Here is a 21,729-nt window from a genome sequence, read left to right as displayed (position 1 = left end):
GCAAGATGTTACCTTTGGGGGAAACTGGATAAAGGGCACATTGGACCTCCATTTTTTAAAATGTCTACTTACTTTTCAGAGAGAGAGGGAGAGAGCATAAGCAGGGGAGGGGCAGAGAGAGAGGAGACAGAGGATCTGAAGCAGGCTCTGCCCTGACAGCAGTGAACCCAATGCGGGGCTCGAACCCACAAACGGTGAGATCATGACCTGAGCTGAAGTCGGATGCTCAACTGACTGAGCCACCCAGGTGCCCTTGAATCTCTTTTTATTATTTTTTACAACTACACGTGAATCTACAATTATTAAAAAATTAAGAGAGTAATTGAAAAATCCAATTATAAGAAAGAAAAATCCTGTCATAATGTATTTGCTGTTCATTTTAAGAGTTCTCTTTGTTAAATTTTTACAGGCTTAACTTGGAATTCAAGTTTTCCATGATCTTGACCCACATTGTATGTCCAGCCTTACTTCTCCACCAAACAGGGCCATATAAGTTCACTGTTCACCATGTAAAGTGGGGCTTTTCCATGATTACTTTTCATTTTCAGTATAGAACATTCTCCCTGCTTTAGTTGCTTGTGTTGAGGTCCTATTGTTCTATGTCAGGCTGAGCCATGTGCTGCCTACTTTGTGACAGTCACTCAAGAAATGGACCATTTTCCTTCCTCCAAACAATTCCACATTTTGTTGCTCTCCATCTTATCTTACTTCATACATTTGACCTTTTCTTTCCATGATTTTGTGTATATTTTTCATCTCCTCTACTAACACTGTATGAGCAGGATCTTCCATTTTTATAGAAAGGTAACCTCTCGAAGTCACCTAAAATTGGGTTTGCACAGGACAAGGACTTAATACTCATCCCTTCTTTTGCAACACACAATATTTTGTACACAGTAGAGTTCTGATAAGTTGAGTTGAGTTAGCACGTTTAATGGATTTTAATTTCTGTCACTCTATCAGGACACTCTGCTTTGTAAGTGGTTGAAGTCTTATTTAAAAAAAACAACAACTATACCCTGGAGTTTTTCCTTTTTTAGACAAAAGGAGTAAATTCCAATAAGTAAAATACATGCAAACAAAATGCAGCAGTGAATGTTACATTACTTTTTTTTTTAGACAAAAGGAATAAAAATAATAAAATACAACGCTGCATGTTACATATTTAATCAAGTATCAGTGTAAGCATCTACATTGCCACATGGGACATAGGCATTGGCATAGAACTAGCAGTTAGAATATAGGGGGTATTAGCCAAACCCTGCCACTGATAATTTAGTGATGCTTCAAGCATCATTTGATTTCTGCATGCCTCTGTGAAATGAAGCTATTGGGTTAGAAGAACGCTAAGTTCTTTTCTAGCTCTGACATTTTGTGGTTGCATGAATGCGAAGTGACTGAACATTGAACACAAATGCAAAGCCGTGTGCTTTTAAGTCCACTAATCCTCATTGAATTCATGCGGGCCGAGTTTCTCAATCAATCACCCGGTGACCAATGTCATTGTGGGCTCCTGTGCTGCGTTTCAAACCAGCCTCTTCAGTTTGTTGTTCTCTTAGTCCCGCTGTCCCTGACTATTAGTTTACGGATTAATCATGACTGGCAACTCAGGGGTGAAAGGCAGTTGGGTTCATTTAATTAGAACTAGCCCCACTTTGGTATTAAATGTATTTAAGTTTCTAACTTCAATTGTAAGCCAAGTGTTTGGCTCACATTTTCCTCCGCCCTGTTCTTTCTTTGATAATGAATTTTCACCTGTGTCTAAGGAATGATTTTTTTAAAGAAGGTGGTGGGAAGGGATGGGCAAATCATAATTATAGGGCCCTAACCGAGGGTAGCCTAAGAGCTAGGACACAGAAAGACAAAGAAAGAACTTACAGAAGATACAAAGTCAGAGAAAGATACTTTCTTTAGCATCTAAAGAAACTTTATTATCTTTGTTGATATTGTTATTATTAAATCCAGAATCTTCATCAGTAGGTCAATAGCATGCATGTATTGAATATTTGTTATACACTAGGAAGCTTACTAAGCATTTTAAAAACATTATTTCTTTTAATAGGATAGCCTAGTTAGATAAGTGCAGTATTAATTCCTTATTAAAGATTAAAAAAAAAAAAAAGCAAAAAACTAAAATGTTGAATGGTTGGTTATTTTGTCCCAAATCCCAAGGCCAGAGGGTGCTGAACAGGATTCGAAACCAGATTGCTGGACTCCAAGAGCCCAATATTATATTGCTTCCCAAATATCAACAGCCACCATTACCTTTTGAATGACGGCTAAATGAGAAAGGCTTAATAATTGATAATTATAATTAAGGTACCTCCCTAGATGTCATCAGAATGTAGACAACCTGTTATTATGGGGAAATATTCAAATAATCTAGGGACTGAAATGAAAGGGGGCAGTAGTGCAATAATGCACATAAGAAGTAGGCACTAATGTCTTCAAGGGAACACATAATCTTTCATCAAAATTGTCCATGGGAGGAGACATTTTTCAACCCATATGTACAGAATCCTTATCAGTTTTATCATGAAGGATGATAATCAATCTTGAAATGAAGTATTAATTCTTTAAAGTTATTTAATTCCCTTTTCTGACTTGTATCAATTTAACTAACTCTGTGAGTTTTGTGTTTCCTAGGTTTCTCTTTAGGCCCAGACATTAACCAACCTGGCTGAATATTAGGTGTTACACTGCCGTTAGTAAGGAATAGTAAGACAAAGAAAATCATACAAATGAAATGCAATTCATGATCCTGGATCAAGTGTTGGGTCATAGACAGAAAAAAATGCCATCCAGGACAACAGGGACAACTTGAGAAAATAGTATGTGGAATTGTATATTGGATACTAATATTTTGTCAATGTCAGATTTCCTGAATTAGGTAATTACTCTGTGGCTTTTGTGAATGACCTTATTCTTAGAAAAAGATATTGAAGCATTTTGGGGTAAAAGGACATAATATCCAAGAGTTATTCTCCAGAGCTTCTCTCAAGAAAAAAAGTGGATCTATCTAGAGAACAGGAATGATAAAGTGGCGGAGGGGAAATATTATAAATTAGTGAATAAAAAATATATGAGAGTTCCTTGCACTGCTATAGCAACACTTCCAAAAGTGAAGTTATTTTATTTATTAAAATTTTTTTAATGTTTTATTTATTTCTGAGAGAGAGAGAGAGAGAGAGAGAGAGAGGCAACGTGAGCAGGGGAGGGTCAGGGAGAGAGGGAGATACAGAATCCAAAGCAGGCTCCAGGCTCTGAGCTAGCTGTCAGCACAGAGCCCGATGTGGGGCTCGAACCCATGAACTGCAAGACCATGACCTGAGCCAAAGTCGGATGCTCAACTGACTGAGCACCCAGGCTCCCCTCAAAAGTAGTTATTTTAAAATAAAAAGTTGAAGGAAACAGTTTTGTGTTTTTGTATTTGGTAATATTTTTCTAGGCTTGATAAATCTTTATTTTTTTTAAGTTTTATTTATTTACTTTGAGAGACAAGAAAGTGGTGGGGGGCAAAGAGGAGAGAGAGAGAGAGAGAGAGAATATCAAGCAGGTTCTGTGCTGTCAGCATGAAACTCGCTATGGTGCTCGAACCCATGAACTGCGAGATCATGACCTGAGCTGAAACCAAGAGTCAGATGCTTAACCAACTGAGCCACTGAGGTGCCCCTAAGCTTGATGAATCTTTAAATAAGTGACTTGACAACAAACAAACTAAACTTTTAAAATCTGGTGAAATCCACTCCCAGATAACACCATATCAGCCTCCTATGAACATTTCTATAAAACTCAGCGATGCGCAATTTTAAAAACATTTTTAAAAAAATTTATTTATTCTGAAAGGGAGAGAGCACAAGCAGTGCAAGAGGCAGAGAGTAGGAGAGACAGAAACCCAAGCACTGATGGTACAGAACCTGATGTGGGGCTCAAACTCATGAACTGTGAGATCATGACCTGAGCCAAAATCAAGAGTCCAAAACTAAACCAACTGCACCACCCAGGTGCCCCCAGAGATGTCCTTTTTTTTTTTGTTTTGTTTTTTAAATAAAACAAAATGCTTGCGTAACTAGGGAGCACCTGGCACTAAGACAAACATGTGAAAAGCATTGCTATACCTTTGCCATAGATATTTCATTTGGCAAGAAAGTTGACTTTCTAGGGATTTTGGAATTATTCTAAGTGTTTACAGACATGACTATTTTTCCCTGGGATAAACCCACCGCTCAGAGTCCAAGGACCCATTTAGAAACAAAATGTAGAGCAATCTTTTTTTTTTTAAGTTTATTTATTTTGTGACAGAGAGCAAGTTGGGGAGGGGAGAGAGAGAAAGGAGAGAGAATCCCAAGAAGGCTCTCTGCATTATCAGTGTGGAGCTTGAACTCATGAACTGTGAGATCATGACCTGAGCTGAGATCAAGACTCAGACTCTTAATTGACTGAGCCATACAGACACCCCGTTCTGTAGGGGCAATCTTAAGCCCTACTAAAAGTCTGTGGCCATCTTTACCTTTCCACAGAATGTCAGAGTGATAATTGAGCTATTTCTCTCTCATTTGTGTCATAACTCAGGATAGTATCTTCCAGAATACCACAGTCCCAGCATGCTGTAAGAATAAACTTCCTTGCCTTTCTGGCAGTCACTGCATTTTGATATCGAGGGAGAATAACCATCATCTCCAATTCAACATATTCTGTTATCATCAAAATGATGAGACTCAAATGCATCTCCAGAAAATATATAAGATAAAACTTTTTTAAATCCCAAGATAAATTAACAAGTGAAATTCCAATTGGGAACTTGTGCTTCATGTGAAAATATAACCTGGTTATTTGATATATTAGAAAGAAAGGAAAGAAAGGAAAGAAAGAAAGAAAGAAAGAAAGAAAGAAAGAAAGAAAGAAAGAAAGAAAGAAAAAAAGAAAGAAGGAAAGAAAGAAGGAAAGAAAGAAAGAAAGAAAGAAAGAAAGAAAGAAAGAAAAAGAGAGAGAAAGAGAAAGAGAAAGAGGAAGGAAGGAAGGACGAAAAAGAAAGAAGGAAGGAAGGAGGAAAAGAAACAGGAAAAAAAGCTTTCAGTGGATGGTATATGTGCACTTCTAAAGGTCCAAGTGAATTGAAACTCAAAAAAACCATGCATTACCCAGAGAAAGGGTTCATCACTGTCTCCAAGTATGTGAGGAAATGGTTAACATTTCCTACTTTTACTTAGCTCTATTTTCAATTGGCCACCAAAAAAAATTTTTTTTTAATGTTTTTATTTATTTTTGAGAGAGAGACAGCATGAGCAGGGGAGGGTCAGAGAGAGACAGAGACACAGAATCAGAAGCAGTCTCCAGGCTCTGAGCTGTCAGCACAGCGCCCGACGCGGGGCTCGAATCCACCAACCGCGAGATCATGACCTGAGCCGAAGTCTGACGCTTAACAGACTGAGCCACCCAGGCGCCCCTTGCCACCAAAAATTTTAAGAAGAATGTTTTCCCCCTATTTCCCCTCGGATACAAAGAAATCCAGAAACATCGATCCTAAAAAAATGGGTGGGGTGGTGGGGAGGAAAGGAGGTAGGAAGACACTTGGACATTTGAGAATCTGTATCTGATCACTGACATTGTCTCTACCTGAACTGTTAGTCACTTAGTGACTTCGCTTGGCATTCCTGGAGCAGAAAACACTTTCTACCACGTGGATAATGGGGACAAAGATATCACATGAATGATCACAGAACAGAATTCTTCATGATAAAATTCCTTATATTTTCTGTAGCTCACAGGCTAATACAATAGCTTTTAACTTTTCAAGGTTTTAAGAATTATTGCCAGCATAGCTTTATAAATTGGAAGAAGAGAAATACAAATAGTGTCTAGAGGTTCAGGGCAAGCCAATATAAAACAGATATTTTCTGTTTAATCCTGTAATGTCTTATTTATACGATGAAGATTTAATTTTCAAATATTTAAACTTGCTTCTGGCTTTTATCTTGTTCTGGGCTCAGCCCTCTTTGTTTTACATTTTAAAATGTTCTGGGGGGTTGCTATTATAATATTAACTTGTCTGCCTATTAATTTATTTATGCATAGTTTTAAACACATCTTTTAAAAATGTAGACACTGTCTGGTTTTTGGGGAAATGCAATTCCCCTCTGCATGTGGATATTTTTTCTTCTCAATGTCCAAACAGTTCTCCCTGAGTCTCTGAGTCCTCCAGATTTCAAGTCATAATTAGGTCCCAAATCTTACAAGATAGTCCAGATTACAAATCTTATAGGCCCACAGAATTTTGAGAAATTCTTGCAGCTGGAGTTGGGATTATTTCAAGTCTGAGAATCTAAAGAATTGCATTTGTCCACACATCATAGCAGCTGTTACATGTCCTAACAATAGTGTTACTGAGGTATCTGCTAATGCAAGATGGTAATTATTTTTATAAAATCTGAATCTGAAAAAAAATGTTAATCTAAACATTAGTAGGCTTACATTTTAGGTTGCTGAACTAAGAGCCTTTTAGAATATATATACACACAAAATATTCACTTGTTTTTACTTTCTACCTGGGAGCCCAGGCAGAAGTTCCTTGTGTGAGGGCATAAATATGTTAGTTTGCACTGAGGACATTCATTATTCCAGCTGCTCCTCCTTGGTCTCGAGCTCTCTCTTCAGAACACTCAGTGATAATTTGTTGTGTAGAACAGCTTCCCCCAAAGTGAATTCCTTAAGGTTAATCAGTATTAACTGATAGAAGAAGGGGTAGGAGAAAGGTAAGGTCTACGGTTAAATAAATTTAGAAGAAAATATATATTAAACAAAACCGAGCAGGTGCTGGAACTTCTGAGGACCTAGAATATAGCAATGTGCAATTTGAAACTCCAAGAGAGGAAAATATGGTATAGAATTTTTCCAGTTTTTTTCCAATGGAATATGTCCTGAGAGAGAGTATGATACGGAGACGCTTTCCTCTTTATTCACTGCAAATCTGCTCATTATTTTTTTTTATTTTGCTTGAAACTTTTTATTTTATTTTATTTTATTTTATTTTATTATTTTTTTTACAAATAGTTTATTGTCAAATTAGTTTCCACATAACACTCAGTGCTCATCCCCACAAGTGCCCTCCTCCATGCCCATCCCCCCTCCCCCCCACATCCATCAGTCCTCAGTTTTTGTCAGCATTCAAGAGTCTCTCATGGTTTGCCTCTTTCCCTTTCCCCCACCATTTCCCCCTTTCATCTCCCCCTCGTTCCTCCGTCAAGTTCCTCCTAATCCTCCTATATGTGCACACATATGATATTTGTCCTTCTCTGCCTGACTTATTTCGCTCAGCATAACACCCTCAAGGTCCATCCATGTTGCTACACATGGCCAGATTTCATTGTTTCTCATTGCCATGTAGTATTCCACGGTATAGATAAACCACATCTTCTTGATCCATTCGTCCATTGATGGACACTTAGGCTCTTTCCATGTTTTAGCCATTGTTGAGAGTGCTGCTATGAACATTGGGGTCCATGTGCCCCTATGCATCAGCATTTCTGTATCCCTTGGATAAATTCCCATCAGTGCTATTGCTGGGTCATAGGGGAGTTCTATTGTTAGTTTCCTTAGGAACCTCCACACTGTTTTCCAGAGGAGCTGCCCCAGTTTACATTCCCACCAACAGTGTAGGAGGGAAATCTGCTCATTATTAAAGTTCATATCCTGTTAAATTTCTTCCATGAGGTCCTTCCCAGTTCCCTCAGTTAAAGGCCATCTCTACCCCATTGGTGCATTATTACCATGCTCTTCAGTTTGCTTGATTCTCATTCCCCATTATTAAAATTTTTTTTTTCTGGTATATGGTGTTTTTGTTCTCCATTAAATCAAAGCATTTTGAGGTAACGGAGCATCCACTATTCACCTGTATTTAAAAAAAAATATCTAATGTAGTGCCCAGAACTCAGTAAACAAACTCAATAAACGTTTGCTGAAAGACTGAAGCCACTTACTTTATTTTTTTTTAATTTTTAAATGTTTTTTATTTATTTCTAGGAGAGAGAGAGAGAGAGACAGCATGAGCAGGAGAGGGTCAGAGAGAGAAAGAGTCACAGACTCCGAAACAGGCTCCAGGCTCTGAGCTGGCAGTCAGCACAGAGCCCGACGCGGGGCTCGAACCCACGAACTGCCAGATCATGACCTAAACGAAAGTCGGAAGCTTAACCGACTAAGCCACCCAGGCGCCCCTGAAGCCACTTACTTTAAATGTTTACTATTGATTTCAAGAATTCCTCTGGAAAAGAAAATCTGTTTCTTTACCTATTTGAGAATGAGTGAGTTTGACTTTTATTCTTAAACACATTTTTATGCCCCATTTAGCATTGATTTTGAAAGACAGGGAGGGTAAATCACCATAACCTGAACTTCAACTTAAAAAACACACACTTGACAGAGCTCATGCAAGGTTGCCTTTATTAAGCTTTACGTTTACATTACAGCTAAGCATTTCAAGCATTACATCACTTGGCCAACAGACATGACATTCTAGGAAACATTTCAACAAACTCCAGTGATGTCAAAACTACTGGGAGGAGAACACATCTACTCTGTAGTTCAAGGGTGTGCTGAGGACGTGAAGGGGTCATTAGAGAAAGATGCTACATGACAACGGGTCCTCTTCTATACCATGGTTATTCTGGACAAGTAGCTACAAAAAGAAGCACGTCACTATCACAGAGGTTAGAGAGGTCTTGCATCAACTCCATCTTTTTTATTCCAGACAGGACTTGGGGGTCACATATCAGCAGAAAAAGGATTCTTTCAGAATAAGCTACATGTCAAGTTTTCTATGTGTAATTTTAATGCTATTGTGATTAGCTATGTTTAAAAAAAATCAAGGAAAGAACAGTGTTATATTTAAAACCCACTACGATATACTGGCGACTGGAGGAGATGGTTATCCATTGAGGATTCTTCGCCCCACTCTCGTTTCTTTATGAGTTCTTCTGAGAAATTTTCATTGTGACCGTCTTGACCTCTGTGTATTCGTGGAGACCATATTCTCCCCTAGACAGAGGGAAAAAAATCCACAGAATTTAGCACAGCCGTACAATTGTATTACAGTCAGTGATTTGGTACAAATTTGTTCTTGCTTATCTGGTTTGGGACAATGGAAAATATTTTCTGTGTACAGAAGCATTTAAACAGTGGCCAGCCAACCATAAGTTATCTGGTCTCACATAAATCCTCTTGTGGGGCACCTTTAAAAAATTTTTTTGTTCTGCATTTTAAATGACCATGTACATTCTGTTGGTTTTCACAGAAACTGTCCAATTTTGACAGTGTTCTATTTGACTATAAATAAGCTCGCCACACAAAAAAAGACAGTTCAGTACAGGAAGAATTTTATCATCTCTAATTTAGGTTCAAATAAACAAGACATATTAGTACAAGAGGAGAAGTGAGGAGAAGTAGTAATATATAATCACTTGAGTAGTGGAGTAAAACTCAATTCAAGTAGAGCTTAGCTTAGCCTTTTTACTGTGTGTGATTGGCCTAGAAGAGATGAGGGGCCGAAAAATGGCTGGGCTTCTGTTTTCATTCTAAGGTGCCCAGAGATGGTTTGAAACAAAATATTTTGTAGCTGTAGTATTGACAGTATCTCTTGAATTTTGGGAGGACATAATAAATCCCAACTTTTATTGTTACAGTTTGTTTTCCTCTTCCTTTTTCTTCTTTTTTCTTTTTTGTTTCTTTGTTTCTTTTATTTTGAAGGGAGGGAAGAGAAGGTTCATTGGCCCAGTTTCAGACCTTTGGGCTGCTTGTGGGTTTGGGGTCTTTCTATTCAGACAACCACTGTCATTTGCTTATATAACTCTTAAATCCAACCCAAACGATCAAGAATTAACCTGAGTCAATCAGTTAGGATCCTAGTATCCTGTTACTGGGTTTATTGAGAGCTCCTACCCATTTTGGATACTGTGATTTACCCTCTGTTGAAGAAATAATGAAAAGCATTGAGCTTCATTTTTTCTCTGTGTTTTGATGAGAGGATTAAATTGCATGCGCATAGGAACACTCTTAAAATGATAACACTCAGGCACATGCAGGCTTGCAGAAGAAAATGATCTTGATCCTTCCCTACCCCTCCCTTCTGGTGAGGTAGACAGGTAAGTAGAAGCCATCTTTTTCTCCTGAGTAACCTAATCTTCTTACACTCATTATTTTCTTGGGCAATTAAGCTCCAAAAATACCTTCTAAAAGCTTCAACGAACATGTTCTTCAGAGTAATTAAAGGGCTTAGCCTTAGTTGTCTGAAACCCATTAAGGGATAATATTTTAGTAAGTATTTTATCTCACAAAGTTTGATAAATTAACTCATGATTTTTGCCAATAGGCTTTCCATTGTATTTTGGGTTACAGAGACACTTGAAACTGGCAGGAGAGTACTAAGTGTGATTACTGTCATACTCAGGTTGAACTAAGTCCCACTCCTGAGCATTCCAAAGCGTAGACATTCCTGTCTGTAATATAACACAAAAACATCTGTTTGCATTTCTCATTATCTTGCCGGTCTACCAGTTACCAGTTTCGTGCTAAAATCCTCAATGTACCAATCACCTGGGACCTTATTAAAATGCTGATTCTGTTTCAGTAGTAGTATTTCCAACAAACTTCCACATGATAACCTTGCTTCGCCCCCAGGGTCCACACTGTAGTAATAAGGTACTAGTAAATAAGTTACATCTAATTTTTTTCCACTCTGTACCCTGTACTGAGCCTGGTACTACCTAAGTCGGCACAGAAGTGATGCTTGTTAGACTGACTTGGTGCATGTAATCAAACAAAAAATATTTCTGTGCGCTTTGCTTGTAAGTCCAGCAGTTCACAACAATTTCATGCTCCCCTTTTCTGCAAGGGACAGGAGGAGAGAAATAGTTTGTGAGATGCTGAGAACCAATTGAGTGTGCAATGATATACTAGTAAAGTCTCAGGTGCCTTATGTTAACTGAAGCGAAAATTAGGTACAATTACACACAGGAAGGAATTTCTACCTATTGACCCATCCCAGCACCAGCACCATGATCTGAGACCAACACCCTGGTTTGGGCGCTTAGTATCACTACTCCATTGAGGGCTGTGTACCACCGTTTTTGGCTCTATGAAGACTCTGTTTCCAATTGATCAATTATACCTTTCTAGCTTTGAGGATAAATTGTAACTGAGCTCTTGGGAGTCATGTGAGGTTATTGCTTCAGTGATTCTCTTCAAACATCTTGTAGCAAATGGCTTGTTTATTAAGTTCACCAAATTTGGTTTCAGGTAGAAATTAACAGCATCCTCTGCTGGAATTTTTGAAGGAAAAAATTACAGGTTCTTTTCTTTATATTTATATAGATATAGAGGGGAATTACCTATAGTCATTTCCCAGAATTTTAAGAAATTACTGACGTTTGATTCTTGTTTTCCATTCCCTCTCTTATTTGATTTCTGTATGCCTCAACCTTAAAGGTGGACCAAACCGTATTCAACAAAATTGACATGTTTGGTCATTATTAGTTATTGTGTCCCTTTTGATTGTTTTATCTTCGGCATTCCTAGGAAAATGCCTTAGGTAGCTGTGCCGGCAATGAACTCTGTCCTTCAGAATAATCTAAACTTTGTTACAGCTTTTTGTACAAAGTAGTTCTGCCAAGGGACTCTAATAAAGAATATTGTAAAGAAAAGAAACCAGGGAAAAGAGGAACTTTTGCTGAGTCCCCACCTTGTGACAGAACGCTGGGCAAGGGGCATGTGATGTGTCATTTCATGCTCAAACAACTATCTTAAGAGGCTTGCTAACTCTGCCATTTTAAATAGGAGGAAATGGGGGCTCCAAAGTTGGACAACCTGAAATGGGCTGCGTGGCCAGCAGGAGGTGGAGTTGGGATTCAAGTCCAGGTCCTTTAGTGGCCAATTAAGCTTCCTCTACTATTCCGTGCTCCTTTTATAGGTTGATATTTTGCCATCCCGCCTCCCCAACAACATTCTACAGGTGCCCATGGCTTTTCACTGCTCTACTAATGAAATGTAAGCCAATTTGCTTGAATACAAGACTTCTTAATCTGTATCCTATTTAACTCTGAGATCATGCTCTCCATCTCCATAAATCCTCCCCAGCCATCCAAGTTCACGAACCTCTCCACGTGCCATGTGTAACATTGTGTTCAAGAATGCTCTCTTCCCTGCTTACTGACATCCTTCATTTGTTTCACGCCCTAGATCAAGCCCTGTGTTCTCGGTGGGGTCATCTCTTACTCTGGCAGCTGTGTTCTTATCCACTGAGTTCTCACAGGGGTTAATACTATAGAATCTGAAGTAGGGCCAAGAGCTTGTAGACCTTGTACATTATTATTCTCCCCCTCCTATCCCCACCCACAATTGCTGATCTTACCTGACAGAGGAAAATGGCGAGAGGTAGAGCAATGCCTCGAATGTTATATTTTGCTGGTGCCCAGATGTTCTGTCCTTCAGTGCCATGCCCTCTGCATTTTATCTACTTTTCTCCCTCATGACTTAAGAACTCACAGTCTATGGCTATTTACTTCATAGTGTGTATAGGTTATTTTGCACTAGTTATCTTTGACATATTTCTCAATGATATGGAGGATGGGAGATGTATCACGTTTCTGGGGCTTCTAGGCAAATACTTAATAAACATCTATTTAGAAGGAGGATAGATCATTCTATCAGCCTTCTTTTTTACTGGCTCCCCAGAGATGATTGCTTCATTGTAATTTTGCCGATTTATTTAAATGACAAAGAAGATGGCAATTTAATGCATTCATTAGCTTTAGAAACTGAGACTCATCTGTACTTGCTATTTACAGAATGAACAGTTTTAACCATGTTTGATTCCATAAGGTTTGTATATGATGTGTCTTTTTGCCCCATGACTTCTAAAATGTGTTGATAAATACAAGAAATAAAACGGTTAAAATTGGAGAAAATTAACGAAACATATTGTCATTTGTTTCTGTGTATACATGTGTATATGCACATTATAAAAAGTCTATATACCCAGGTTGCAAAAGCAACTAAAGGCTTGTAAATTATTTTGTATACATACTCTGAGTATAGTCATGACTGTAAAACATGTTTTCCTTAGTCAGATTTCCCTTTCAGCTTATGTTTTGGTACAAAAAAATAATTGAAGTAATTTAAAAGTTTAGATTCCACATCAAAAATATTTCAACAAATGAGAATCACTCTTCTTACACTGAAAAGATTTTTGAGACAAAGGCACATGATTGACTTATTTAAGAGGTATATTTGAATGACTGGAATATTCTTATATATTCACACTTCTTACAGTCACCAATCTGTAGTTTCTGCCTCCTTTTTGGAAATGTTGCCCAGATAGATTACATTCTTATATACAGGAAGAAAGTGTAAAGGTTGGCAAGATTTCAATAACCAATGTAAAGTGCTTAGCATGGTCCCTTATGAATAGTAGGAGCTTAATATGTTGTATCTCCCTTTGGCCATCACTTTTTCCGCTCATGGGCTAAGTTCAGCTTTTAAAAGCTAGCTGACAGTAGGAATTTCCAGGGAAGCACAGAGGCAGGTTTTAATTCAAATAACAACTATAGATTAATTCCCTAGAGTGACAACCATTTATGTCAAGGTAAAAATTTATCCTAATAGAAAGTGGTTCTTACAATTCTCTTCCGTTTCCAGACATCTTGAAACCTCCAAAGGGGCACTGGGCAGATAACACACTATAGCAATTCACCCTGAGGAAAAAAATATTATTTTAAATATTTTTAAATATTAAAAAAATATATTATAGATCATACTTACCCTCTGAAATAACTCCTACATTTGGAATTTTAGAAATTCAGAAAGCTCCTTAACCTTGTTAATTTCCATGTAACATACTCAATGTTATTTTTTACAAAAGCAGTACTATAAATTAGAATGCAGAGGTATAAGTATATGAATATATACTGCCTAGAAAGAAATAGAATGGTACAGCCCTGTGTGTGGGCAGTCATTTTGGGGGTACCTCCTGTCCCTGAGAAGTGGTTATTTGAATGATAATAGAGTAGCCAACATATCATAGGTGAAAGGGTATGGTTTGCCAGAGAATGGAGTTTGTTGGGTGGGTGTTCTTTACTGCCTGTATTCATAACCTTTGTAATTCTCTTGAGGGTTGTGTACATAACAGACGAGAATCAATTATCTTTTGCAATATGTATCACAGTCCTCAGTTTACTTTTTTCATTAATTGGCTTTATAAATTACTTAAACAGGCCTTGGCAGGAGTTGGATTTCACGATTAATTTGTTTATTCCTTGTCCTATTTCATAAAAAGTTTAAAGATGCTTGTATGAACAAACATAATTACAAAAACATGAATAATTAGAATTAAAGGAAAATGTTATGATAGAAGGTCAAGACAGGGAGGAAAGGTTAGAATGTAGTTTTGCAGGACATGAACAATTTGTTTCAGTTTCCTGGTGGCCAAAGTCAACAGCAAAATTCAATTACCTGTGTGATTCTCATTATATATAAGAGGGAAAATATATTATTTAAAGGAGAAACAATATTTTTTAAATATTTCCTCTCCTTTGATGTTATTATAATAGAACAACAATATGACTTTTAAATACATTGTATTATGCATGAAGTCTGGTTATTAATTTGATCCTGAAATAATATTCACATATTTCCTCAGTAAAGCACGTACAACCCCAATTCCCAGAGCTCCATATTCTCATTGGACTACAGATTCTTATCCACGTCTCTCCTTCTGGAGCATAGTTCCTTAAATAAATGTGTGCTTTCAAAAGACAACTTGTCTCAGTTCTGTTTAATTGCCCTTTAAACTGCAAAATCAGATCCCTCCTCTGAAATTATGGATAAAACCCCAGCAACCCCGGGATTCAATAGTTATCTTGAATACACCAAGTGGAAACTATGTCTGGGACAATGCCAAAACTAGAATTATGTTCTAGAATAAATAGCAGTAAGAATATGCCTCTGTTTTCATAGCAGAGTAAGCCTGAGTGGGGATTTCCATGCCACGGGACAGAATGATGTCCTAAGCTTCCTGATCCCAGCAGGCATATAGCATCCCAAAGTCAAACACCTGAAACTTGTCTTTGTTAAAAGGTGCCGAAAATGAGTTTACTCTTTGGACTACACTGGAAATGAAACTATTTGAGTTTAGGTAAATGGAGAAAACTGCAAGTTCAAAATAATCGGCCTGGCCAATTGGCTCTCCTTCTAGAGTCCTTTCTTGTTATAAATAAGGGAGGTTCCAAGCCCACACATCCTGGCTTTGCCCTTAGTACTTAGTTGATACTGGGAAGGTATCTGGCCTCTCTAAACATATGCTTTCTATTCCGTACAATGGAAGCGATAATACTTAAAAGAGTTATTTCAAGGCATAAGTAAGATGTGCATCAAATGTGCTTCTTAAAGTGGTTGGTACATAGTAAGTTTTTAGTGACTGAAGATAATATACATACATGCATTAGTAATAAATAAATAATTATATAATTATAATAAAAGAATCCATACTGATTATTTAAGAAGGCTTTGCTTGGGATGCCTGGGTGGCTCAGTCGAAGCGTCTGACTCCGGCTCAGGTCATGATCTCACAGTTTGTGGATTCGAGCCCCATGTCAGGGGCTGTGCTAACAGCTAGCTCAGAGCCTGGAGCCTGCTTCAAATTCTGTATCTCCCTCTCTCTCTGACCCTCCCCTGCTCATGCTGTCTCTCTCTCTCCCAGAAATAAATAAAACATACAAAATATTTTTTAAGAAGGCTTTTTTTGATTTTAAGTCTCTGAAAGAAAGCATCCCATTATAGAATCAGGCTTTTGAGCAATTTCTCAGTCCTGGTTGCACACTTGAATCACATGGGAGTTTTGACAAATGGTCTTTAAATAAAAAGCATTAAATAAAAGTCCAGATTCCATCACAGAGATTGATATAATTGATGGATTTTATGGGCACCACCCTATGCCAAATAAGCTTATTATTTTTAAATCTCCCCAGATGACTCTAATATACTACCGAGTTGAGAATCACTACTTCAGAGTCCTGAAATAGGTCTGTATCTCGGCAGCCATTTATTGTATGAGCTTTGATCAATGACTTAACTTCACTAATCTCCGGTTTTTTAACTTACAAATTTGACATAACAATTACACAATTGTTGTAAAGTGGAACAAGATAATGAACGTAAGGAATGGAGAATAGTGCCTAGCATAGAGTATACTAATTAATGGTGACTCTCTCTTTGACTAAGAAAAAGGGTTTCAGAGCTACAGAGAGAGGCAAGGACTGCTTGGCTGTCTCTTAAAGATAAATACTTTTCAATGTCCAGTGGATTTTTAACCTGAGTAGATGTTACTTGTTTTCAGGAAAGAAAATAATCTTTGAATATTGACGAGACTGAGGGGACAAAGTGCGGTTTGGGGAGGGTGGCGATTACCAACAGAGCTGACCAGAAATTGTAGCTGGACAGGAGTGTAACAGTTTGAGAGCCATAGCTCTGGTCATGATCTCATGGTCCGTGGGTTTGAGCCCTGCGTCAGGCTCTGTGCTGACAGCTCAAAGCCTGGAGCCTGTTTCAGATTCTGTCTCCCTCTCTCTCTCTCTCTGCCCCTCTCCTGCTTGTGCTCTTTCTCTCCCCCAGCCCCCCCCACCTCTCTCAAAATAGGTATAAATTAGTTAAAAATGAATAGACATGTTCCTCAAAACTCACTTTATTGTCCCAAATGAAGACCTGCAGCCATTTCTGATAAAATTAGAGAAAGAAACTGATATAAGAATTAAATGTTTTCTGACATAGGGACATTGAATAAATATTGTCCTGGCATTTCATTAACTTGATTAAAGCAGAACTTTCATCTCCTTTGTGTATAGCATAGTGCCAACTACCTAGAAATTAGTAACACTTATTCTATAGTAGCCAAACAATAAAATATTTTGGGTAAGCAATTTAAGAAGCTAGATAGACAGAAGGTACCCTTCTGAAGTTCTTCCATTAAAGCAGGTATTTTTCTTAATTTGTTTGTTTGCTTTGCTTTTTATTATTTTGTTTTGTATTGTTTTGTTTGCTTTTGGTTTGGTTTGGTTTTTAAGGCAGCAACTGCTTGTCCAGTAGGCCATGTGCCTCTAGGAAAAAACCAAAGTCTGAAAAAGTTCAAAGTGAGGAGTAGCCCAAAACAGTAGTATAAGATCATCCTGAACTTAGCTTTTTCCATGGATGCATACATAAACAATCTAACTTTACACATAAAAAAACCAAAAAAAAAAAGGAAGGAAAACTGAAGCCTAAAGTTAGAGAAGGAAGGAAATAATAAAGGTTATAGTGGAAATAAATGAAATAGAGACCGGAAAGACAGAAGAAAAGATCCATAAAATGAAGAGAATGTTCTTTGTTTTTAAGATTTTTATTTATTTACTTTGAGAGAGAGCCTGTGTGTGACAGTAGGGGAGGGGCCGAGGGAGGGAGTCCTAAGCAGCCTCCACACTCAGTGCCGAGCCTCGGGACGTGAGATCCCGACCTGAGCCAAAATTAAGAGTCAGGTGCTGAACCAACTGAACCATGCAGGTGCTCCAAGAGCCTTTCTTTAAAAAGATAAACCAGGGGCCCCTGGGTGGCTTAGTCGGTTAAGCGTCCGACTTTCGCTTAGGTCATGATCTCGTGGTTCGTGGGTTTGAGCCCCGCGTCGGGCTCTGTGCTGACTGCCAGCTCAGAGCCTGGAGCCTGTTTCAGATTCTGTGTCTCCCTCTCTCTCTGACCCTCCCCTGCTCACGCTGTCTCTCTCTCTCCTAGAAATAAATAAAAATATGAAAAAAAAAAAAGATAAACCACATTGACAAACTTTTAGCTAGACTCACCAGGAGCAAAAGAAAGAGATTTAAAAAAGAAAATCAGAAATAAAAGAAGAAACGTTACAAACAGTACTACACAAATAGGAAAGATCATAAGAGAGTACCATGAATTACACACCAATAAATTGGACTACTTAGAAGAAATACATAAATTCCAAAAAAATATAAATGAGAGTTTTTCAGGACTGAATCATGAGAAGTGATACAAGCCATATATGACAAGCCCATGGCTAAGATCATACTCAATGGGGAAATACTGAACGTTTTTCCTTTAAGATCAAGAACAAGACAAAGATATCCACTCTTATCATTTTTATTCAGCATAATATTGGAAGTCCTCACCAGAGTGATTAGGCAGCAAAAAGAAAGAAAAACTATCCAAATAGGAAAGGAAGAAGTAAAGCTGTCACTATTTGCAGATGACATGATTTTATATATAGAAAACCTTACAAACTCCATGAAAAATCTCTACAAAAATCAGTTACATGTCTATACAGTAAGAATGGAATTTCAAAAAGAGATTGGCATCCAAAATACATCAGGAACTCATATAACAAGCAATTCAAAAACAATCTAATAAAAAACAGAGAAAGGGTCTAAATAAACATTTTCCCAAAGAAGATATATAGATGGACAACAGACACATGAAAGTATGCTCAACATCACTAATTATCAAGGAAATGCAAATCAAAACCACTTGAGATATTACCTCACACCTGTTAGGATGACTAGTTCCAAAAAAGATAAGAAATAACAGTATCGGTAAGGATGTAAAGAAAAGGGAACTCTCTTGCACTGTTGGTGGGGATTAAATTGGTGCAGCCACTATGGAAAACAGCATAGAGGTTCCTCAGAAGATTAAAAATAGAACTACCACGTGATCCAGTAATTTTACTTCTGGGTATTTATCTAAAGAAAATAAAAATACCAGTTTTGAAAAGATAGATGTGCCCCTATATTCATTGAAACATTATTTGCAATAGCCAAGATAGAGAAACAACCTAAGTCTCTTTCCATGGATGAATGGATAAAGATGATGTACACATATGTAAAATGGAGTACTACTTAGCTACAAAAAAGGGGACCATGCCATTGGTGACAACATGGATGGACCTTGAATGTATTATACTAAGTAAAATAAATCCAAGAGAGAACAAATACTGTAAGATTTCACTTATGTGTGGAATTTTAAAAAATCCAAACCAACAGAAGAAAACTTACAGATGCTGGTGGTTGCCAGAAAGGCAGGGGTCTGGGAATGGGACATATATCTGAAGGGGTGTCAAGATGTACAAACTTCCAGGTATAAAATAAATAGGTTATGGAGATATAATGTACAACATGGCAACTATCGTTCATAACTTTGTATTATATATTTGATAAGGTTACCAAGACAGGAAATCTTAAAAGTTCTCCTCACAAGAAAAAACTTCTTAATTTTGTACAGTGACTGATGATAGCTAGGTCATTGTGGTGATCACTCTGGAGTGGATACAAATATCAAATTATTGTGTCCTATGCCTGAAACTAATATAATGTCAATACCTCAAAAATAAACAAGTAAAGAGGCGCCTGGGTGGCTCAGTCGGTTGAGCGTGTCTGGCTTCTGCTCAGGTCATGATCTCACGGTTCGTGGGTTTGAGCCCCGCATCAGGCTCTGTGCTGACAGCTCAGAGCCTGGAGCCTGTTTAGGATTCTGTGTCTCCCTCTCTCTCTGCCCCTCCCCCACTCATGTTCTGTCTCTCTCTGTCTCAAAAATAAATAAACTATAAAAAAATAAGAACAAACAAGTAAAGAAAGAAAGAAAAAGGTTCAAAATAGCATGTTAATGCAGTTAACATTGAAAAGGCAATATGATGTAGATCTGACGTACCACACTGTCCCAGCCTGCAGAACGGAGGAGACCGTTATGGCTTTATCCACATCTTTGGTAAAGATCCCTGCCGATAAGCCATAAAGAGTATTGTTTGCTCTCTTGATCACTTCATCTAAAGATTTAAATTTCATGATTTGCTGCACTGGTCCAAATATCTATACCATAAAAAAAGAGAATGAAATAAATCAAAGCAGCAGGGTAAAACCAAATATTTTAAATGGCATTGTAGTTTTATTCCCCTACAAACTATCCTAAATTAAGATTTTACTTTCTATTTTAAAGTTTAGGAATCAAAATGGTAGCTCCTGGAATGGCAGGTTAGGAAAGGCAATGGTCATGGGTTAAATTCCCCTTGGAACAAAATGGAGTAGAATAAATAAGGCAATATTTATTTTCTCGTTGGAATTAGACTTCCAAGACTTACCGTTGTGCATAAAGTCATTAACTTCAGAATTTCTTTTACCTTTAGGAATATTGTATATTCTCTCCCTAGTTTTCTTCGTCATCCAAGTCACTACATAAAAAGTAAATCCAAGAAACCAATACTTGTTCTACTGGATAAATGAGTAAGCAATAATTGCGTATCATAATAAGTGCCCTCATTTATCATATCTCTGGATAATATCTTCTTAATATTAATTGGTTTATGCTCACAAAATATTTAACTGCAATATATTTGCCCAGGAAAATCAGGAAGTGCAAGAGCTGAAAACAGGGCCAAGAGAACGGGGATGGGGGGTGAGGAGGAATGTAGGGGATGAATGGTATTTTCAATTATATGGATGGCTTTTATGTGGAAAAGGGCATAGTGCAGATATGAGGCCAACAGTAGAACATCAGAGGAGGGATCCGTATGTGGCCAGAGGCAGAACTTTCTAATGCTTAGCATTGTCCAAACATGGAAAAGCCTAAGAAATAATGAGGCACCTGTTGATGAATTTGTTTAAAGAGACACTGGCTGGCCATTAGTCAGGAGCAAACTGATGGACATAGTGGAGATTGGAGAGGTGGGCTTAAGAGATCCTTCTAGTTTGATGATGATGGCATCTATAATTCTGTAACAGTAACAAGTCACTGAAGCTCTTTGGATCTTGATGACCCTATTTATACATTTGACTTTTGGCCTAAATTATCTATCATGCTCCTTCTAACGTTAACACTCTATCACCTTTTAGCAGAAAGGTTCCTACATGCTCCATGAGATTCTACAATGTCAGGATAGGTGGGATTGGATGGACAACGAAGTTAATATGAACAACATAGATCACAGTAGAAAGAGTGGGGAAGGGCAGTCACAGAATTAACTGTACTTCCAAACTGTCATTAGCTAGCCATGTGACCAAGCCCCTTTTTACTGCAGCCCTTGGGTTTTTCATTTACCATTTAGGACAACAACAAGAATCCTAAATCATAGTTGAGTCTGTGGATCAAAGGAGAACTCAGGACACAGAGGCATAACAATACCAAAAGGTTCATGTTATATTCACTGGGGTAATAAAATCTGTATAATGTGTAGATGCTGAAAACAACTATCATGTCATTATTTAGGAAAATTCTTGGATCAAACTGTTATGTATAATTTTATTGAGTTACCAGTCATAAAAATGTAACATAGGAATTATATACCTGATAAATGTTCTGAGATTTTTATTAGAAAAATAATACCACTCTAAATAGGTGAAAATATAAAAGAGAGCATTTGTTTCTGGGAAGAAAAGACTAAAGAAAAGAATACAATAGTACTCCTCTCATTCTCATGTTTAATTCTCACGTGAATTAAATGAGAATATTTCATATTTATAGTATTTTATATTTATTTTTAAAATATATTTATATATGTTTTATATAATATAATTTTATATTTTATAAAAATGAATACAAATGTCATAAATATAAATAACAAATAAAACTATAGACCAATATCTCTCAGACTACAGACCAATATCAACTACAGCAAATATTCTTAAAAAGAATTAGCAAATAGTATTCAGCAAT

The 21,729-nt window shown here is 37.4% G+C and overlaps 1 protein-coding gene across 1 annotated transcript in view; it reads right to left on the bottom strand.

Moving 5' to 3' along the window:
• Positions 1-8,409: 8,409 nt before the first annotated feature.
• ALDH1A1 (aldehyde dehydrogenase 1 family member A1) overlaps positions 8,410-21,729 on the bottom strand; it is a 55,832-nt gene continuing 42,512 nt past the window's right edge. Inside the window, exons 11-13 of the mRNA XM_039241592.1 lie at positions 19,732-19,889; positions 13,665-13,739; positions 8,410-9,030 (exon numbers count right to left, since the gene is read on the bottom strand). Coding sequence (XP_039097523.1) covers positions 8,958-9,030; positions 13,665-13,739; positions 19,732-19,889 — 306 coding nt within the window. The 3' untranslated portion in view covers positions 8,410-8,957. The remainder of the gene's footprint in view (positions 9,031-13,664; positions 13,740-19,731; positions 19,890-21,729) is intronic.

Source organism: Hyaena hyaena, unplaced genomic scaffold (assembly GCF_003009895.1).
Source record: "Hyaena hyaena isolate Hyena2069 unplaced genomic scaffold, ASM300989v1 scaffold_196, whole genome shotgun sequence".
Taxonomy (NCBI): Eukaryota; Metazoa; Chordata; class Mammalia; order Carnivora; family Hyaenidae; genus Hyaena; species Hyaena hyaena.
The sequence above is the reverse complement of the archived record's forward strand: the minus strand, read 5'-3'. Positions and strand labels throughout refer to the sequence as shown.